Source organism: Cebus imitator, unplaced genomic scaffold (genome assembly GCF_001604975.1).
Source record: "Cebus imitator isolate Cc_AM_T3 unplaced genomic scaffold, Cebus_imitator-1.0 Scaffold996, whole genome shotgun sequence".
Classification (NCBI taxonomy): Eukaryota; Metazoa; Chordata; class Mammalia; order Primates; family Cebidae; genus Cebus; species Cebus imitator.
The window spans coordinates 26,249-44,159 of NW_016108311.1; the positions used below are offsets into that span (position 1 = coordinate 26,249).

The following is a 17,911-nucleotide window of genomic DNA, read 5'->3' on the forward strand; positions in this document are numbered from 1 at the left end:
AGTGCAATGCTAGCATAATGTTTGTGGGGCACTGTATCATTTCCGATCAGTAAAGACTATTAAATGAAATTAAAATTAATTAAATATCAAATTTTATTAAATGCATAGAATATAAACTCGTGTTGACAAATAAACAAATTTAAGCTGTGTTCAAGCCATGCTGAAATCTTTATTAGCAAATAATCAAAAATATTTTCCACAGTGGAACATTATTAAATGAAAGTAAAACATATGTTAAGAACTAGTATTGCTATAAATATATATGCAACAGTAGAAACTAATCATATGTATACATGTGCTTATTTCAGTATTCTGAGCAGGATACATACACAACATTAATTTTACTAGAGATTAAAGCTGAAGAAATGAAATGTATCTTTATGAATGTATATATATATATATATCTGCAAACAACCATGCTAAATACATGGAAGTTAAGAATTTTCATTGGCTATTTATTCAGTCGCTTGAGAGGTATCTTCTATTTCTTCTAATTTTACAAATTCCTTGATAAATTTCCAAAGGCCCCTTAAAATACAAAAGAAATGAATACCATAGGTTAGAAAAATATATATTAAGCATGAAAGAAAATTTCAAAATAAACATCTATTTTAGATACATTTACCCAAAAACAGACAAGATGAGATTTCGTAATCATTTACTTTTTTAAAACATATTTGTATGGAGTTTTGGCCTTGAATGTAACAGATCCTCTAAATAAATAGATGTATTCTCCTGTAGCATATGGTATGACAGGGAAGGTAGGTGTACCATGAGCGTAATGATAGACTTTAGGTCCATTCACTCTCATTGCCAAGGCCGTGGGAGGTGCTTCCCCAGTTTTGTATTTGTAACTCTATTCCCTCTTTTTAAGAACATCCTACATGATATAAGAAACCGCAAAACCTCCATCCACCTATAAGGCTCACTCAACACTCTATCCAATCCCTTTCTCCCATGGCTTTTTCTGCCCCATAAGCTGGAGAGTGGGGTGCTCCATGCTCTGGCCTCTCTTACAGCTTAGAGTGGCCTTGACCCATGGTGCTGGCCAATGAGATGTGGTGGGAGCACCTGGAGAGAATTGTCCATCCTGAATAAACTGGAAAGCCTCAAATTGAGAAGCTCTTTGCCTTCTGTCCTTCACCTTTCCCTTTCTTAATCCATGGAATGTGGACTGGTTAATGCCTGAAGACAGCCATATTGAGACTCTAAGGAGGCAGCAGACACACTCAAAGGAAAGCAGAGAAGACAGGTGAGGCGCCCTAGTTCCTTAATGATGTCATTGAGCCCAAGCCACCTACACCTAAAAGTCTTTCCCTCTGATAAAAAAAAAAAAAAAAAAGCCTTTCCCTCTTTAAATCAACATATGGTTTTTCATTGCTCTTAATACCAAATTCTGAGATTCAAGCTATAGTACCAACTCAGAGAAAAGTAACTGTGTGAAGTATAAGCTTGTAATATAAATAATAAGTTTATACCAATATTATAAGTTTAGTTATAAACAAATGATATAAATCAGCCACTTACTCTTAAACTAAAATTTTCAGAGTAACGTATGTATAGGGCTTTTCAAAATGTATCATCACTGAAAGCCATGTAATTGGAGAAAATAAAGCCATGCCTCCCTACTTTCCTGATTCCTGGCCATGAGAATTCACCTTCACCTCCAAATTTAATAAATTGATTTCTATATTACTAAAGAGTACAGACTGGGGTCTAAATCTTAGAGTGAGCATTCCAAAGCACGGAAAAAGGATGCAACATGTGTCCTTAATGTAAGCATTCCTGAGTGTGAACCATTCAAAGGTTTGTCTAGCCTAATCTAGTTTTGAATAACTGATCTTGAGAACAGCATGATACTACTCTAGTTCTTTTATCATGATGTCAATACTTACTCCTGCCCCTCTTCACTGATCCTTCCCATGGTCTGCTTCATGTTGCTTTCAATAACCTGCAAAGAATTATCATCATTGGGTCATGCTTATTACATAGGACAAGCAGGTACTAGAGGAAATATTTTTATTGATAAACATCAATTCACAAAAAAACTTACTTTTATTTTCTTCTTTAAAATCGTATTTTCTGTTTCAAATTTTATAACTTCTTGCTGGAGAAGAAGTGGTTTGAAAAGCAATAGACTTGGTTAAAAATACTTGTTAACTATTTTTCTCTATATAACAAGATTATGTGAATAATGCTACAATTTCAAGAATACTCAATAGCATGCTACTTGAAAACAGATGAAGAAACAAAGCATAAAACGAAGGACAGTTAATGAGAAGGAAACATCCTGGTCCTCTGGATAAAAAAACAGAAGAGGTGGAAATTAATGTTTCAAAATAGCAGAAAATTTTAGAAGAGGAAATTCCAGAGGAGTTAATTACTTTTCAAAACTAATGATAGAACTTGTTAAGGTGATTGGAAAAATATAAACATACAAATATCAATAAATCACATGTATATCAGCAATAAGTGAGTGCAAACTGTAATGGGAATTTTTAAAATTACTAGTTATAATAGTAATACATCCCAGAAACTCTTAAGAACAAACATAATTATTTTGCACCAAGGTATAAAAATAAATTAAATAAGCACAAAATAATCCCAGATAGGAGTATTAATATTGTAAAGCTGTCACTTCCTCCCAAATGCATTTATGAATTCATTGTAAGCACAATCAAAATACCAAAAGTATTATTATCAAAACCTCAAAAATTAGCCAATATTGTTAATGAGAATATTCAAGATAATTCTGAACAAAATAATGATGGGCAGAGGGTATAAAGACTTGCTCTTTCAGATATTAGATGTGTTGAGAAGGATTAGCAATTGTAACAGTTAGGCTTAATGGGGTATTAATAAGAACCAAGGCTGAGTTTCAATATTAAGTCTACTGCTTGTTAACTGTGACCTCAATCAAGTTGCTTAACATATTTGCACCCCATTTCCATACTTCAAAAAAACCATTAATACTACCATCTGTCTGTTAGGGTTGCTGCAAATTAAATGAAATTGTATTTTTTTTAATGTTCATAAAAGTGTCTGATGCATTGTGAATCCTCAAAACATTTATCTCTCTGTGTTCTTTTTTTATTCCTGGTTGAAAATTGCCTATTTCAAATCTAGAACCAGATACCAATTACATAACAGAATAACAATGGCAATTCTGTTGTATTTTCCAGTATTTGAATTAAGAAGCCAAATATATATAAGAAGTAAATTAATATAAATTAGTGACATGGAATCTTCATAGGGAGCTTTCTATTCCTTAGATTTATCTAACAAGGTTTTAATTATGAAAGAAAAGTTTACATGATTTTGACATTATATCATGCTTTAATATTTAAAGTCAGAGCTCATTATTTTTTAAAAATACAATTATAAATTGATGGTTGTTCTGAGAGCATTTATTTATTTATTTATTTATTAAGAAAAAAAAGAGAACAAATCCTAAACAAAAAAACAAAAAAAAAAAAACAGAAGAAAGTCTTCAGGAATGGGCCAAGATGGCTGACTAGAAGCAGCTGCTGTCAGCAGCTCCCACTGAGAAGAATGAAAATGGTAAGTGACACCTACACAGCTGAGGTGTCCAGTTTCTCTCATTGGGACTGACTAGGTGTTTGGCACGACTCACAGATAGCAAGAAAAAGCAGGGTGAAGAGGTGGCACACCTGGGAGCTGCAAGGGGGAAGGGGAATTTCCACTCCCAGCCAAGGAAGGTGGTGAGTGATTGTGCTATCCTGTCCAGGAAACCATGCTTTGTCCACAGGTATGTGCAACCTGCAGATGAGAAGATCTCCTCATGAGTCCACATCACCAGGGTCTTGGGTTCCAAGAACAGAACCACTCAGGTTGCCAAGTTCCCTACAGGGAGGGGCAGCCACTATCACTGTGGCTGTCTGCTGCCTCAGACAACAAAGTTCCTGTGGGGAAGGGGGGCAGGCATCACTCCATCTCCAGTCTGCTGTTTTCCCTGGCCAGTGTCAGACTGGGCAGTTTGGACAGGGAGGAATTCCCCACAGCACAGCACAGCACAGTGGCTTTGGCAGACTGTGGCCAGACTGCTTCTTTATTTGGAATCTGGATCTGTTCCTCCTCACCAAGTGGGACCTCCCTGTGGAAATTTCAGCAACTCCAGCCAGGTGTTTATGAACAGAACTCTGATCTCCCTGGGATGGAGCCCCTGGGGTGAGGGATTGCTGTGGTCTCTGGTTCAGCAGACTTAGTCTTTCCTGTCTGCTGGCTCTGAAGAGGCCAGTCAGTCTGGATAAGGGGGATTCCCCCTGGCATAGTGCACCTGCTCCACCAAGGGGCAGCTAGAGTGCTCTCTTAAGCAGATCCCTAATCACATGCCTCCTAACTGGCTGATACTTTCCAACAGGGATCGCTAGACACCTTATACAAGTGCATTCCTGTTGTAATTAGGCTGGTGCCCCTATGGGACAAAGCTCCTAGAGGAAGGAACAGGTAGCAATCTTTGCTGTTTTGCAGACTCCATTGGTGACACCTCCAGGTGCTGGAGGGACCCAGGTGAATAGGGTCTGAAGTGGACCCCCAGCAAACTTCAGCAGCCCTATGAAAGAGAGGCTTGTTAAAAAAGCAAACAAACAGAAAGCAACAGCAACAATAACATCAATAAATAAGACCTCAACAAAACCCCATCCAAAGGTCATCAGCCTCAAAGATCAAAGATATATAAGTGCATGAAGATGAGAAAGAATCAATGCAAAAATCCTTAAAACTCAAAAAGCCAGAATTCCTCTTCTCCTCAAAATGATCTCAACTCCTCTCAACAAGGACAAAGACTTGGGCTGAGGCTGAGGCTGAGGCTGAGATGGATGAACTGACAGATGTAGACTTCAGAAGGTGGGTAATAACAAAATTCACTGAGCTAAAGGAGTATGTTCTAATCCAATGCAAAGAAGCAAAGAATGATAAAACATTACAGGAGCTATTAGCCAGAATAACCAGTTTAGACAGGAACATAAATGACCTGATGGAGTTGAAAAACACAAGTCAAGATCTTCATAATGCAACCGCCAGTATCAATAGCCAAATAGACCAAGTGGAAGAAATAATCTCAGAGAAAAAAGAATGAAAGGAATAAACAAAACTTCTGAGAACTATGGGATTATATAAAAATACTGAATCTAATTAGCTCAACCACTGTGGAAGACAGTGTGGCAATTTCTCAAGGACCTAGATATAGAAATTCCATTTGACCCAGCAATCTCATTACTGGGTATATATCCAAAGAACTACAAATCATTCTACTATAAAGACACATGCACACATATGTTCATTTCAGCCCTGTGTACAACAGCAAAGACCTGGAACCAACCCAAATGCCCATCATTGATAGACTGCACAAAGAAAATATGGTACATATAATATGGAATAAATAAATATGGAATACAACACAGCCATTAAAAAATGATGAGTTCATGTCCTTTGTAGGGACTTGGATGAATGTTGAAACCATCATTCTCAGGCAGAAAATCAAACACCACATGTTCTCACTCATAGGTTGGTGCTGAACAATGAGAACACGTGGACTCAGAGAAAGGAGCATCACACACTGGGGCAGTTGTCGGGGGTAGGGGAGAGACAGCAGAGAGTGGGGAGGGATAAAATGGGGAGAAATGCCAGATATAGTATGCACCTAAAGTTAAATAAATAAATTTAAAAAAAGATACTGAATCTACTGCTAAGTGGCATACTTGAAAGAGACAAGGAGAATGGAAGCAAGTTTGAAAACACACTTCAGTATTTCATCCAGGAGAATTCCCCAACCTAGCAAGGCTGACCAAACATTCAGATACAGGAAATCCAGTGAACCCCAGTAAAATACTCCATGAGAAGATCCCAATACACATAATCATCAGATTCTCAAAGGTCAAAATGAAGGGAAAAAATGTTAAGGGCAGCCAGAGAGAAAAGCCAGGTAACCTACAAGGGAAACCCATCAGACTAACAGCATACCTCTCAGTGGAAACCTTACAAGCCAGAGAGACTGGGGGTCAACACTTAACATTCTTAAGGAAAATAATCTGCAACCCAGATTTTCATATCCAACCAAACTAAGCTTCATAAGCAGAGGAGAAATAAAATCCTTTTTAGACAAGAAAATAATGAGGGAATTTGTCACCACCAGGCCTGCCTTACAAGAGCTCCTGAAGGAAGCACTAAATATGGAAAAGAAATCAATTACCAGCCACTACAAAAGCACACTAAAGTACACAGACCAATAGCACTATAAAGAAACTACATTAGCAAGTCTGCAAAATAACCAGCTAGCACCAAAATGACAGGATTAAATTCGCACATAATAATATTAACCTTAAATGTAAATGGGCTAAATGCCCCAATCAAAAGACACAGAATGACAAGCTGGATGAAGAGTCAAGACTCATCAGTGTGCTGTATACAAGGGACCCACCTTATATACAAAGACACACATCAGCTCAAAATAAAGGGGTGGAGAATAATTTACCAAGAAAATGGAAAGCAGAAAAAAATCAGGGGTTGCAATCTTCTTTTCTGAAAAACAGATTTTAAACCAACAAAGATCAAAAAATAAAAAGAAGGGCATTACATAATGGTCAAGGGTTCAATTCAACAAGAAGAGCTAACTATCCTAAAGATACTTGCACTCAATATAGGAGCACCCAGATTCATAAAACAGGTTCTTAGAGACCTACAAAGTCTCTAATAACAGTGTGAGACTTTAACACCCTGCTGTCAATATAAAACAGATCATTGAGACAGAAAATTAACAAAGATATTCAGGACTTGAAATCAGCTCTGGATCAAGTGGACCTGATAGATATCTACAGAACTCTCCATCCTCAAACAACAGAATATGCATTCTACTCAATGTCACATGGCACTTACTCTAAAATAAATCACATAATTGGAAGTAAAACATTCCTCAGCAAATTTAACAGAACTGAAATCATAAGAAATAGCCTAGACCACATGCAATCAAATTAGAACTCAAGATTAAGAAACTCACTCAAAACCACACAACTACATGGAAATTGAACAACTGCTCCTGAATTACTCTTGAGTAAATAAAAAAATTAAGGCAGAAATCAAGAAATTATTTGCAACTAATAAGAACAAAGAGACATCAAAGAGACCAATATCTCTGGGATGCAGCTAAAGCAGTGTTAAGAGGGAAATGTATAGCACTAAGTGCCCACATCAGAAAGTTAGAAAGATCTCAAGTCAACATCATAATATCACAACTAAAAAACCAAGTTCAAACAAACCCCAAAGCAGGCAAAAGAAAAGAAATAACCAAGATCAGGGCAGAAGGGAAGGAAATAGAGACACAAAAAAACCCTCAAAAAAATCAACGAATCCAGGAGCTGGATTTTTGAAAAAATTAATAAAATAAATAGACTGCTAGATAGATTAATGAAGAAGAAAAGAGAAAATAATCAAATAGACAAAATAAAAAATGATAAATGGAATATCACCACTGGCCCTACAGAAATGCAAACAACCATCAGAGAATGGTAAAACACCTCTATGCAAATAAACTAGAAAATCTAGAACAAATGGATAAATTTCTGGACACACACGCCCTCCCAAGACTGAACCAGGAAGATTTTGAATCCCTGAATAGACCAATAATGAGTTCTGAAATTAAAGCAGTAATAAATAGTCTACCAATTAAAAAAAACACCCCAGGACCAAGTGGATTTACAGCTAAATTTTACCAGAGGTACAAAGAGGAACTGGCACAATTTCTTCTAAAACCATTCCAAACAAAAAGGAGGGACTCCTTAACTCATTTAATGAAGCCCACATCATCCTGATACCAAAACCAGCATGCACAAGAGAAGGATACCCTCTTTCACCACTCCTATTTAACATACCATTGGATGTTCTGGTCAAGGCAATCAGGCAAGATAAAGAAATAAAGCGTATTTAAATAGGAAGAGAGAAAGTCAAATCATCTCTGTTTGCAGATTACATGATCCTATATCTAGAAAACCCCATCATCTCAGCCCCAAAGCTTCTTAAGCTGATAAGCAACTTCAGCAAAGTCTCGGAATACAAAATCAATGTGCAAAAATTCTAAGCAGCTCTGTACACCAATGACACACAATAGGGAGCCAAATCATGAATGAACCCCCATTCACAATTGCCACAAAGAGAACAAAATATCTAGGAATACAGCCAACAAGAGAAGTGAAGGACTTCTTCAAGGGGAACTACAAACCACTACTCAAGGAAATCAGAGAGGACACAAACAAATGGAAAAACATTCCATGCACATGCATAGGAAGAATCAATATCATGAAAATGGCAATGTTTCCCAAAGTAGTTTATATGTTTAATGCTATTCCCAATAAACTACCATTAACATTCTTCACATAATTAGAAAAAAAAAACTATTTTAAATTTTATATGGGAAAAAAAAAAATCCCCTGTAGCCAACACAATCCTAAGCAAAAAGAAGAAAGCTGGAGGCATCATGCTGCCTGACTTCAAACTACAGTAACCAAAACAATACAAGCCTACAGTAACCTAAACAGCATGGAACTGGTACAAAAACAGACATATAGACAAATGGAACAGAATAGAGAACTCAGAAATAAGACTGTACACCTGCAACCACCTGATATTTGACAAACCTGACAAAAACAAGTAATGGGGAAAGGATTCCCCATTTAATAGGGAATCTGGTGCTGGGAGAACTAGCTATCCATATGCAGAAAATTGAAACTGGACCCCTCCCTTACACCTTATACAAAAATTAACTCAAGATAGGTTAAATACTTAAATGTAAAACACAAAACTATAAGACCCTAGAAGAAAATCTAGGCAATAACTTTCAGGCTATAGGCATGGGCAAAGATTTCATAATGAAAACATCAAAAGCAATTGCAACAAAAGCAATGGGATCTAATTAAACTAAACAGCTTCTGCATAGCAAAAGAAACTATCGTCACAAAAGAAACTAACAGACCACCCACAGAATGGGAGAAAATTTTTGCAATCTATCTACAGGTATTGATCGACTTACGACTTATGCAACTTACGACCATTCGGCTTTATGACCACAATCGCTAGCCACGACTGCTCCGCATCTGGCAGCGCAAACGTTACCCAGCTGGGCGTACGACAGTGCGGACCAGCTTCCGGCAGCACTACCAATTACCCGTGCACCATTTCAACTGTTATCCCAGACTCAGTACAGCAATTTGTGTTTTGTGTCTTGGATATTTTTCATCAAACCCCTCCCAAGATGTCTACCAAGAGGAAATTGTCTTTGCCTACGCCTCAGCCTGCCAAGAAGGAAAGAAAGGCCATTGATCTCGGCACGAAAATGAAGGTAATTAAGCAGTACGAAGGAGGAAAGAAAGTGAATGTGATCACATGTGATACGAAGTTATCCCACTCGACTGTGTCGACAATTTTGAAAGATGAAAGAATTCGTGAAGCTGTGAAAGGTTCTGCACCCATGCGATCAACAGTTATAACAAAGCAACGAAGCGGGCCCATCCACGAAATGGAGAAATTGCTATATATTTGGATGGAACATCAAAGTCAAAAACAGACACCATTAAGTCTTTTTACTGTGCAGATGAAGGCGAGAAGTCTATTTTAGACTCTGAAGGAGCATGCTGGAGAAGATTACAGTCAAGAATTTGTAACAAGCACTGGCTGGTTCCAGAGATTCAAGAAAAGATTCCAAATGCATAGTGTTCGAGCGACTGGAGAAGCAACGAGTGCGGATGAGGAAGGAGCACATAAGTTTGTTGATAGTCTGGATGAATTAATTACAGATGAGGGATATCTAGCAGAACAGATTTTCAATGTTGATGAAACTGGATTATTTTGGAAGTGGATGCGAGCACGCACTTATATTCACAAAGAGGCCAAAAGTATGCTGGGATTTAAAGCAATTAAGGATAGGCTAACTCTGCTGCTTGATGGGAACATCGCAGGGTTTAAGCTGAAGCCGCTCTTAATTTATCACTCAGACAACCCGCGTGCGTTCAAGAATGTTAACAAGCACACACTGCCCGTCTACTTCCGTTCTCAACTTAAAGCATGGATGACACAAGGATTGTTTGAAGACTGGTTTATGAACTGTTTTATTCCTCAAGTTTGAGAATATTGTTTGGAGAAAGATATTCCTTTCAAGATTTTATTGCTACTCGATAATGGGCCTGGACACCTACCACATCTAGGCGATCTCCGTCCAGATGTAAAATTTGTTTTTCTTCCGCCAAACACGACTCCACTCATCCAGCCTATGGACCAAGGTTTGATTGCTACCTTAAAGGCCAACTGTCTCCGAACCACCTTCGCTCAAGCAATATCCACTATAGATGCTGACTCAGAACTAACATTGCAAGATTTTTGGAAACACTACAACATTTTGATGTGTATCAAGAATATCGCTACCACCTGGAAGGCTGTGATGACAAAGTGCATGAATGACATCTGGAAAAATTGTGTTAAGTGCTATGTTAATGATTTTGACAGATTTGACAGTGAACGTGAACTTGAAACGATTTAGGTAAAAATAGTAAAACTCGCTAAAGATCTTTCTTTGGAGTGTGAAATGGAAGATGTTGAAGAGTTGCTAAACAAAGAATCTGGAGAACTTACAAATGAAGAGCTAATCGAACTGGAAGAAGAAAGAGTGGTGGAAGAAGAAAGAAGAGAAGCAGAGAAAGAAGAGGAGGAGCCAGAAAGAAAGTTCACCACTAAGGGATTATCAGACGGTTTATCTTTACTGAATAAACTTCTTATACATTTCAAAGCAATGGACCCAAACATCGAACGATTTGCAAGTATTGAACGGATGGCGCACAATGTGTTTAATAAGTATCATGAAATTCATGAAGAAAAAAAGAAACATACAATTCAGACAAAGCTCACCACGTTATGAAGAAACCAACTCCGGTAACCCCAACTGCTGCCTCAGATGACGACATCAACAATCCGCAGCCAAGCACCAGCGGCCAATAAAATGTTTCGTACATGTTTATATATTTTGATATGTTTTGCAATTGGGAAAATGTTTCCTATGGTATTTTTTACACCTGTCTTTTGTATTTTTGTATGCACCCGTATTTTGTATTTTTGTATGTTTTGCAAACATTAAACCAGTTGTACTGGTAATGCAGTGTTTTACTTAAACCTGACGAATGTAAAAATAAGAAACAAAATGGTGTTGAGATGATACAAATGGCATAAAATGAACAAAGAAAATTATGATATATAACAATAATGAAAGAAAATTATGACAAAATATGACTTAAAAATTTTTATAACATCATTTCACAGTACTGTACATATAGCCTACTCAACTTATGACCAAATCATGTTACAACTGGTCTGTCGGAATCAATCGTGGTCATAAGTCGAGCACTAGCTATATCTGACTAATGTCTAATATTAAGAATCTATAAAGGACTTAACAAATTTACAAAAAAACACAAACAGCCCCATTAAAAAATGGGCAAAGGACATGAACAGACACTTCTCAAAAGAAGACATACATATGCCCAACAACTATATGAAAAAAAGCTCAGCATCACAGATCATCAGAGAAATGCAAATCAAAACCACAATGGCATACCATTTCACACCAGTCAGAATGGCAATTATTAAAAAGTCAAGAAACAACAGATGCTGGCAAAGTTGTGGAGAAATAGGAATGCTTTTACACTGTTGGTGGGAATGTAAGTTAGTTCAACCATTGTGGAAAACAGTGTGGCAATTCCTCAAAGATTTAGAACTCAAAATACCATTTGACCCAGCAGTCCCATTGCTGGGCATAAACGGAAAGGAATATAAATCATGCTATTATAAATATACATGTATACATACATATTCATTGCAGCACTATTCCCAATAGCAAAGACATGGAATGAACCCAAATTCCCATCAATGATAAACTGGATTTTTAAAATGTGGTACGTATACACCATGGAATACTATGCAGGCATAAAAAGGAATGAGAGCATGTCCTTTGCGGGGTCACAGATGGAACTGGAAGCCATTATCCTCAGCTAACTAATGCAGGAACAGAAAAACAAACATCACATGTTCTCACTTATAAGTGGGAGCTAGACAATGAGAACATATGGACACAGGGAGGGGAACAACACACACTGGGGCCTGTCAGGGAGGCAGAGGGAAGGAAAGCATCAGGAAAAACAGCTAATGCATGCTGGACTTAATACTAGGTGATGGGTTGACAGGTGCAGCAAATAACCATGGCACACATTTACCTGTATAACAAACCTGCACATCCTGTACATGTACCCGGAAACTTAAAATAGACAAAAATACAAAATCAAAAAAGTAAAAAAAAGTAAAACCTTACCCTTTTAAAATAAGGCTAGAACAGTAAAATTATTTTCTCCAGTAATATTTCATTTCTGTAACAATAAACCATAGGGTTTCCTCTATCTTTAAATAATTTTCTTCTAAAACAGGGGTCAACAAACTAATCTAGTCGGCCACCTGTTTCTGTAAATAAAGTTTTATTGGCACACAGCATGCCCCCCTCCAAAAATCTGAACATATTATTTTAAAAGAGAAAGAATTTTTAATAAAAAAATTTGGACCATTAATGCCTTTCTATATGCAGTATAATTCTGCTAAAAAGAATAAAAGTAGTGCTGGAATATAGTTAGTTATAGAACCACAAGGAAATAAAATCATGTATTTCTTATATACTCTATAACTAGAGGTTACATTGAGTTAGATTCTACACAACTTTAAATTATGTCTTTAATTTTTTAGCTTTTATGGATTTAGGGGTACAAGTGCAGTTGTATTACATGGATATATGTGCAATGGTGGGCTTTAGTGCACCACCACCCGAATAGTGCACAGTATACCCAGCAGGTAGCATTTCATCCCTCAACCCTCCTTCCATAGTCCCACATTCTGGGGTCTTCAATGTCTATTATTCCACACTGTATGTCCACGTCACCCAAGAAAAACAGATTTTGGCTATTAACAGAAATCTATAGAATTTTTATCACGTTCCTTTTTTCTTGTTTTAGATAGATCTCTTAATTGTTGTGATTATTTGCTACATTTTTAAATAAAAAGTATACTTGAGCCAAATGTTATGATTTTATTACCCTATTACCAAATCACATTACTTCAAGTGTTTGTCAAGATCTTCAAGCAAAAGAACAATGTAAATATTTAAATAAATAAGTTGCATACCTCTATGCTTTTAATCCGATTCTCAGTGATATCTGAAACTCCAGTATGAACCAAAGTTGTTTTAATTTCTTTTTCCAGAGCTTGTATCTCATCCCACTTATTTAGTATTTCACGCCTCTTCTTTTCAACCTTCTCAATAAGAGTAAGTTGGTTCTCATCAATTATATGTTTCTTAGATGATTCTGGAAATATTTTTAAAACAAAATATTACTATCATAATATCTCAGTTATTAATAGCATTTATGTATTATTAACAATATTATCTATACTATGGTATATATAACCATAAAATGTCATATAATTCAAACTTGAAGCGTGTCAATAAAAACAATCTGACCTAAGAATGAGGGTATTCCTCCTTTAACTCATTCAGCTAATCAATAAGTATTTGTTGAACACATGCACTGAACTAGGCAGAAAGGTACAATGATGAATTAGTCTTTTCCAGAGTGTGTGATTAACAGTGTAAACCAACAAGAAACCACAAGAAAGTGACGATATGGTGGCAGAGTAGAAGGTGCAATGGTATGACAAAGCAAGGACATTGGAGACAGCATGAGGAAGGCTCAAGGATGACTTTGACAGAGAAGTGGCAATGGCGGAAACTCCTGATAAGACCATCAGATCTTGTGAGATTTTTCAGTACTACCAGAACAGTATGGGGGAAACAGCCCTCAGGATTCAATTATCTCCTAGTGGGTCCCTCCCACAACACCTGAGAATTATGGGAGCTACAATTAAAGATGAGATTTGGGTGGGGACACAGAGCCAAACCATATCAGGATAGCAGTCCCCGCATGAAGAGAAGTGAGAAAATCCAAAAACTATTTAGTAAATAAAAAAGAAAAAATAGACCTTAGTAATTAACTAGATGTGGCAATGTAGAGAAGAAGGCAATGTCAAAAATAAGCCATAGGTTTTCGCTTAGTTGTAGCTAGAAAGAAAACAATGAGTTCAATGAAGCATGGAGGTAAGAAAGAACTTGTTTCAATCCCAACTTGGCCACTTATTCCAAGCTGTGTAGGGAGAGGTTGAGGCGTAGGACAATGAAAGTTGCCTAGCACATGTTTTATGACTCGCATATTTATGTATTTGGAGATACCATCACTGAAATAGCCAGAGAGATGCCAAGTTAGAGAAGGAGACAATTAGTTTAATCTCGGACATGTTGAGATACCTATGAAATACACAAGAGACCATGTCTAGTAGGTACTTGGATATACAGATCTCAAACAACAACAACAACAACAAAATAGAAGAAGGATTTTTAGCAGAAAAAATAGATTTGGAATTTTAAAAAATGCCAAATCTTCCAAAGAGATGCTGGACTCCAAAGAATATCAACATTTAAAGAAGACAGAAAGGAAATGGTGTCATCAAGTGATCCACCGCCACGGCCAATTTGTCATCAATCAGCACAGTTATATGCTGATTGGAGTGGTGAGACTTAATTTTTTTGAGAAAAAGCAATTACTACTTTTTGATGGGCACGAAGCAGTCAGAAATATTGATAACCCTTACTTGTAGACAGGAAACAAGATGGAGGTCACTGCTGTCATTCAACTTTGCCAAATTTGGGAGAAGGAAAAACTTTGATATTAAATTTGGAAATTTGGGGGAATTAGTTAAGTAGACACATGATGAGCTAGCTAAGGGGATAGAAATGGTCATAGTTAAGCTTCTACACAAACTGAGAGAAACTACAACATAGAGTGTTTGGTCCCCACCTTAATCTAAACTGAAGGTTTCAGCTTAAAACCATCAGCTGAGGTCAAAGAGGCCAAAAGCAGTGTCAAACCAGGCGAGTGACCTCCACACTCACCCTTTTTCTAAAAGCCTTCAAGAAATAGGTATGAAAATGGGGACATTCCACAGCAAATGTGTATGATTAGAAGAGCAGGCTTCTGAGACAGAAGGCTTTGAGAAAAGATAAAACAGGAAGAACCAGGGTCATCAGGTTTGTTCCACTGCAGTCAGAATGATGGGAATAGTGGGCTAGGATCAAACGTGCAGAAAGGTTACTAGAGTTCTAGAAAGTTAGTCACTGCATCTTATTTTTATTCATTGTTGCCATTTTTCTTATTAGTGGCTAGCAGTAAAGCCCTTAAGTTTCTGCTTTTTTTGTTTTTTTGTTTGATTTTTAAATTGTGGGCCTGTTTTAAGAGAAAGCAAGAAAACAGAAACCAAGCGTGGGTCCTATTCCATGGCCTGCCTGTGAGAGGGACCCTACAAAAAACGAACGACATGGTGGAAGAAGGTGGAAAACAGGAGACCTTTGAGCCCTGAGAAAGGGAGGATGGAAGGAGAAGCAGAGTCAGCCTGGAACAGAGAGCGGACGTGGCAAGAGGATGCAAATCAGGCCACAGGAAACCTGTCCGAGGACATCAGCACGGTTAACACCATCCGTGCTGCTGATAGGTAGAAAAGAGGAAACAGGCGGAAGCAGGAAAAGGTAGTAAAAGCATCCTCGCAAGGACCTTTGAAGCCAAGCTCTACTAAGAACTTAAAACAGACTGGGCCTGTGAGCATATCCTACAAGACACTGAGAAAAAATATCTAAAAACAGAGTATGAGGGAGTGTTTAACAAACTCAGAGGGAAAATGGCATTTCACTTCACAGTTGGAAAATAGTGGAGGTTAATAAGCAAGATAATTAAACTTACTTTTATCATTTAATTGCATTCCAATTGTATACATTTAAAGTAATTTTAATATCCATTTCATACATAAATATTCATAAAACATAATTAATTCCCCATGAAATGCATATTCTTTCTCACAATAATAAAAAGATGTATAACAAACAGGCAGTGACCACCCCATGCCAGGCCCAGTGCTCTTGGGTGATGTGGGTGAACACGTTGAATTATCGCCACAAAACTCAGAAGGAGCTCCAGAATGGCTCAGTTGACAGACAGGCAGCCAAGGCTGCAGCAGCTGAAGTAATGAAGGTCACAGCAAAACACCCATGAGCAGGACATCACAGACACTCGCCTGATCGTTTCTTTGCAGACTGCAGCAACGCCCGCTCTATCGTCAGTTCACTCCTGAGTCTATAATGTGATGATAAAAAATAGGGAAATATTAGGTCCCCTTTAATCTTTTTTCTTTTGTCTATGTTACACCTCAAGTCTTTTATAGCTGAGAAATTAAAATAAATCTGCTTACGTTCTAACACAACAGGTACTCTGAAGATATTTATTAAATGACAGCCTAAATCAGTCAAGTTAAACAAACAAAATACTACTTTCTTACCAAGATTGCATAAGCCATTAAAGAGTTAGTTAATTTAAAGTAAATGATTTCCTGTAGAGTTTATTTGTATTTTTTGTTCATGGAATTGCTAAGAAGGAAGAAGGCAAAAAACAAACAAACAAAAAGCAAACCTAGCTTTTTACACTGAAAGGCAAACAACATGTCAAGGGCTATGGAAAGAGCTCTCTGATGCTGGAATACACTGCATCTTTGCTGTGTATTATCATTCTGGGCAACAGATACAATTTACAGATTTCACAATGTTTGAATTAAATCAACTATCTTATGTTTTATAGATTTAAGGAGAAGACAAAAAGGAGTCTAATAGGTATTACATCTATTGAGGACAATACTGTGATTTGATTTAAGACATCAACATGCAAATAAGTTAATGCCAAATATCTACAAAGGGCCTAACAGTTTAAGGTTTTTACACATATTAGTTCACTTCATCAAAGATTAAGAGAGAAATATGGTGGTATTATGATCCTCAATTTTAAGGAACTGGAGCCAGGCATGGTGACTCATGCCTGTAATCCCAGCATTTTGAAGGGCCAAGGCAGGTGGATCCTTTGAGCCCAGGAGATGGAGACCAGCTTGGGCAACCTGGTGAAACCCTATCTCTAAAAAAATACAAAAATTAGTCAAATATGCTGCCTGTGGTCCCAGCTAGTTGGGAGACTGAAGTGGAAGGATCCCTTGAGACTGAGAGGTTGCAGCGGCAGTGAGCCATGGTCATGCCAGGACACTCCAGCCTGGGCAACAGAGCAAGACGCTGTCTCAAAGAAAAAAAAATTAATAAACTGAGAATTCGATGGATTAACAATAATGATAAAAGACTTTTCAATATGTATATTTAAAAAGTTTTGTTTCCAGAAAATTTTTACCCATTGTAGTTTTAAATATTACTTATGTTTTTGTTCTATTGCTTTGTTTTTCTTCTTTGGGGACTTTAATTACATGTGAATTGGACATTATTTGCTTATCTTCTATTTCATCTACTTTCTCTGACTCTTTTTATTTCTTTATCTTATTTACAGCCTTTTAAATATTTTCCCACTTTTTCTCAATGCTCCTTATTATAATTTCATTCAAAACTATTCTTCCTTGGGCACTTCAGAATTTAGTCTTGACCTATGATATAATTTTTACTTTTTCAAATATTTTTCCTCAATTGTTATCTTGTTTTATTTCTTCTTTTTTGTTGCTGATTCCTCTGCTTAGTTTTTAAATTTATGACTCAAGATTGTTTTCATATCCTTAAATACTCTTTTGGGAACATCTAATTTAGCTTGGAGTGTTGTGCTACAGGTTTCTTCTTCAACTTTATTATTATTATTCCTTGGCACGGCAGGGACTTTCATCAGGTAAATCATTTGGATTCTCATTTTCTGTTCTATTCTTAGAGTAGTTTGTATAGGCAAAGATTGTTTGCATC

The 17,911-nt window shown here is 37.0% G+C and overlaps 1 protein-coding gene across 1 annotated transcript in view; it reads right to left on the reverse strand.

The window, feature by feature from the left end:
* Positions 1-281: 281 nt before the first annotated feature.
* The window catches only part of CUNH6orf118 (chromosome unknown C6orf118 homolog), a 29,485-nt gene continuing 11,855 nt past the window's right edge, over positions 282-17,911 (reverse strand). Inside the window, exons 6-9 of the mRNA XM_037735833.1 lie at positions 16,213-16,271; positions 13,219-13,400; positions 1,896-1,951; positions 282-528 (exon numbers count right to left, since the gene is read on the reverse strand). Of these exons, the coding sequence (XP_037591761.1) occupies positions 456-528; positions 1,896-1,951; positions 13,219-13,400; positions 16,213-16,271 (370 nt within the window). The 3' untranslated portion in view covers positions 282-455. The remainder of the gene's footprint in view (positions 529-1,895; positions 1,952-13,218; positions 13,401-16,212; positions 16,272-17,911) is intronic.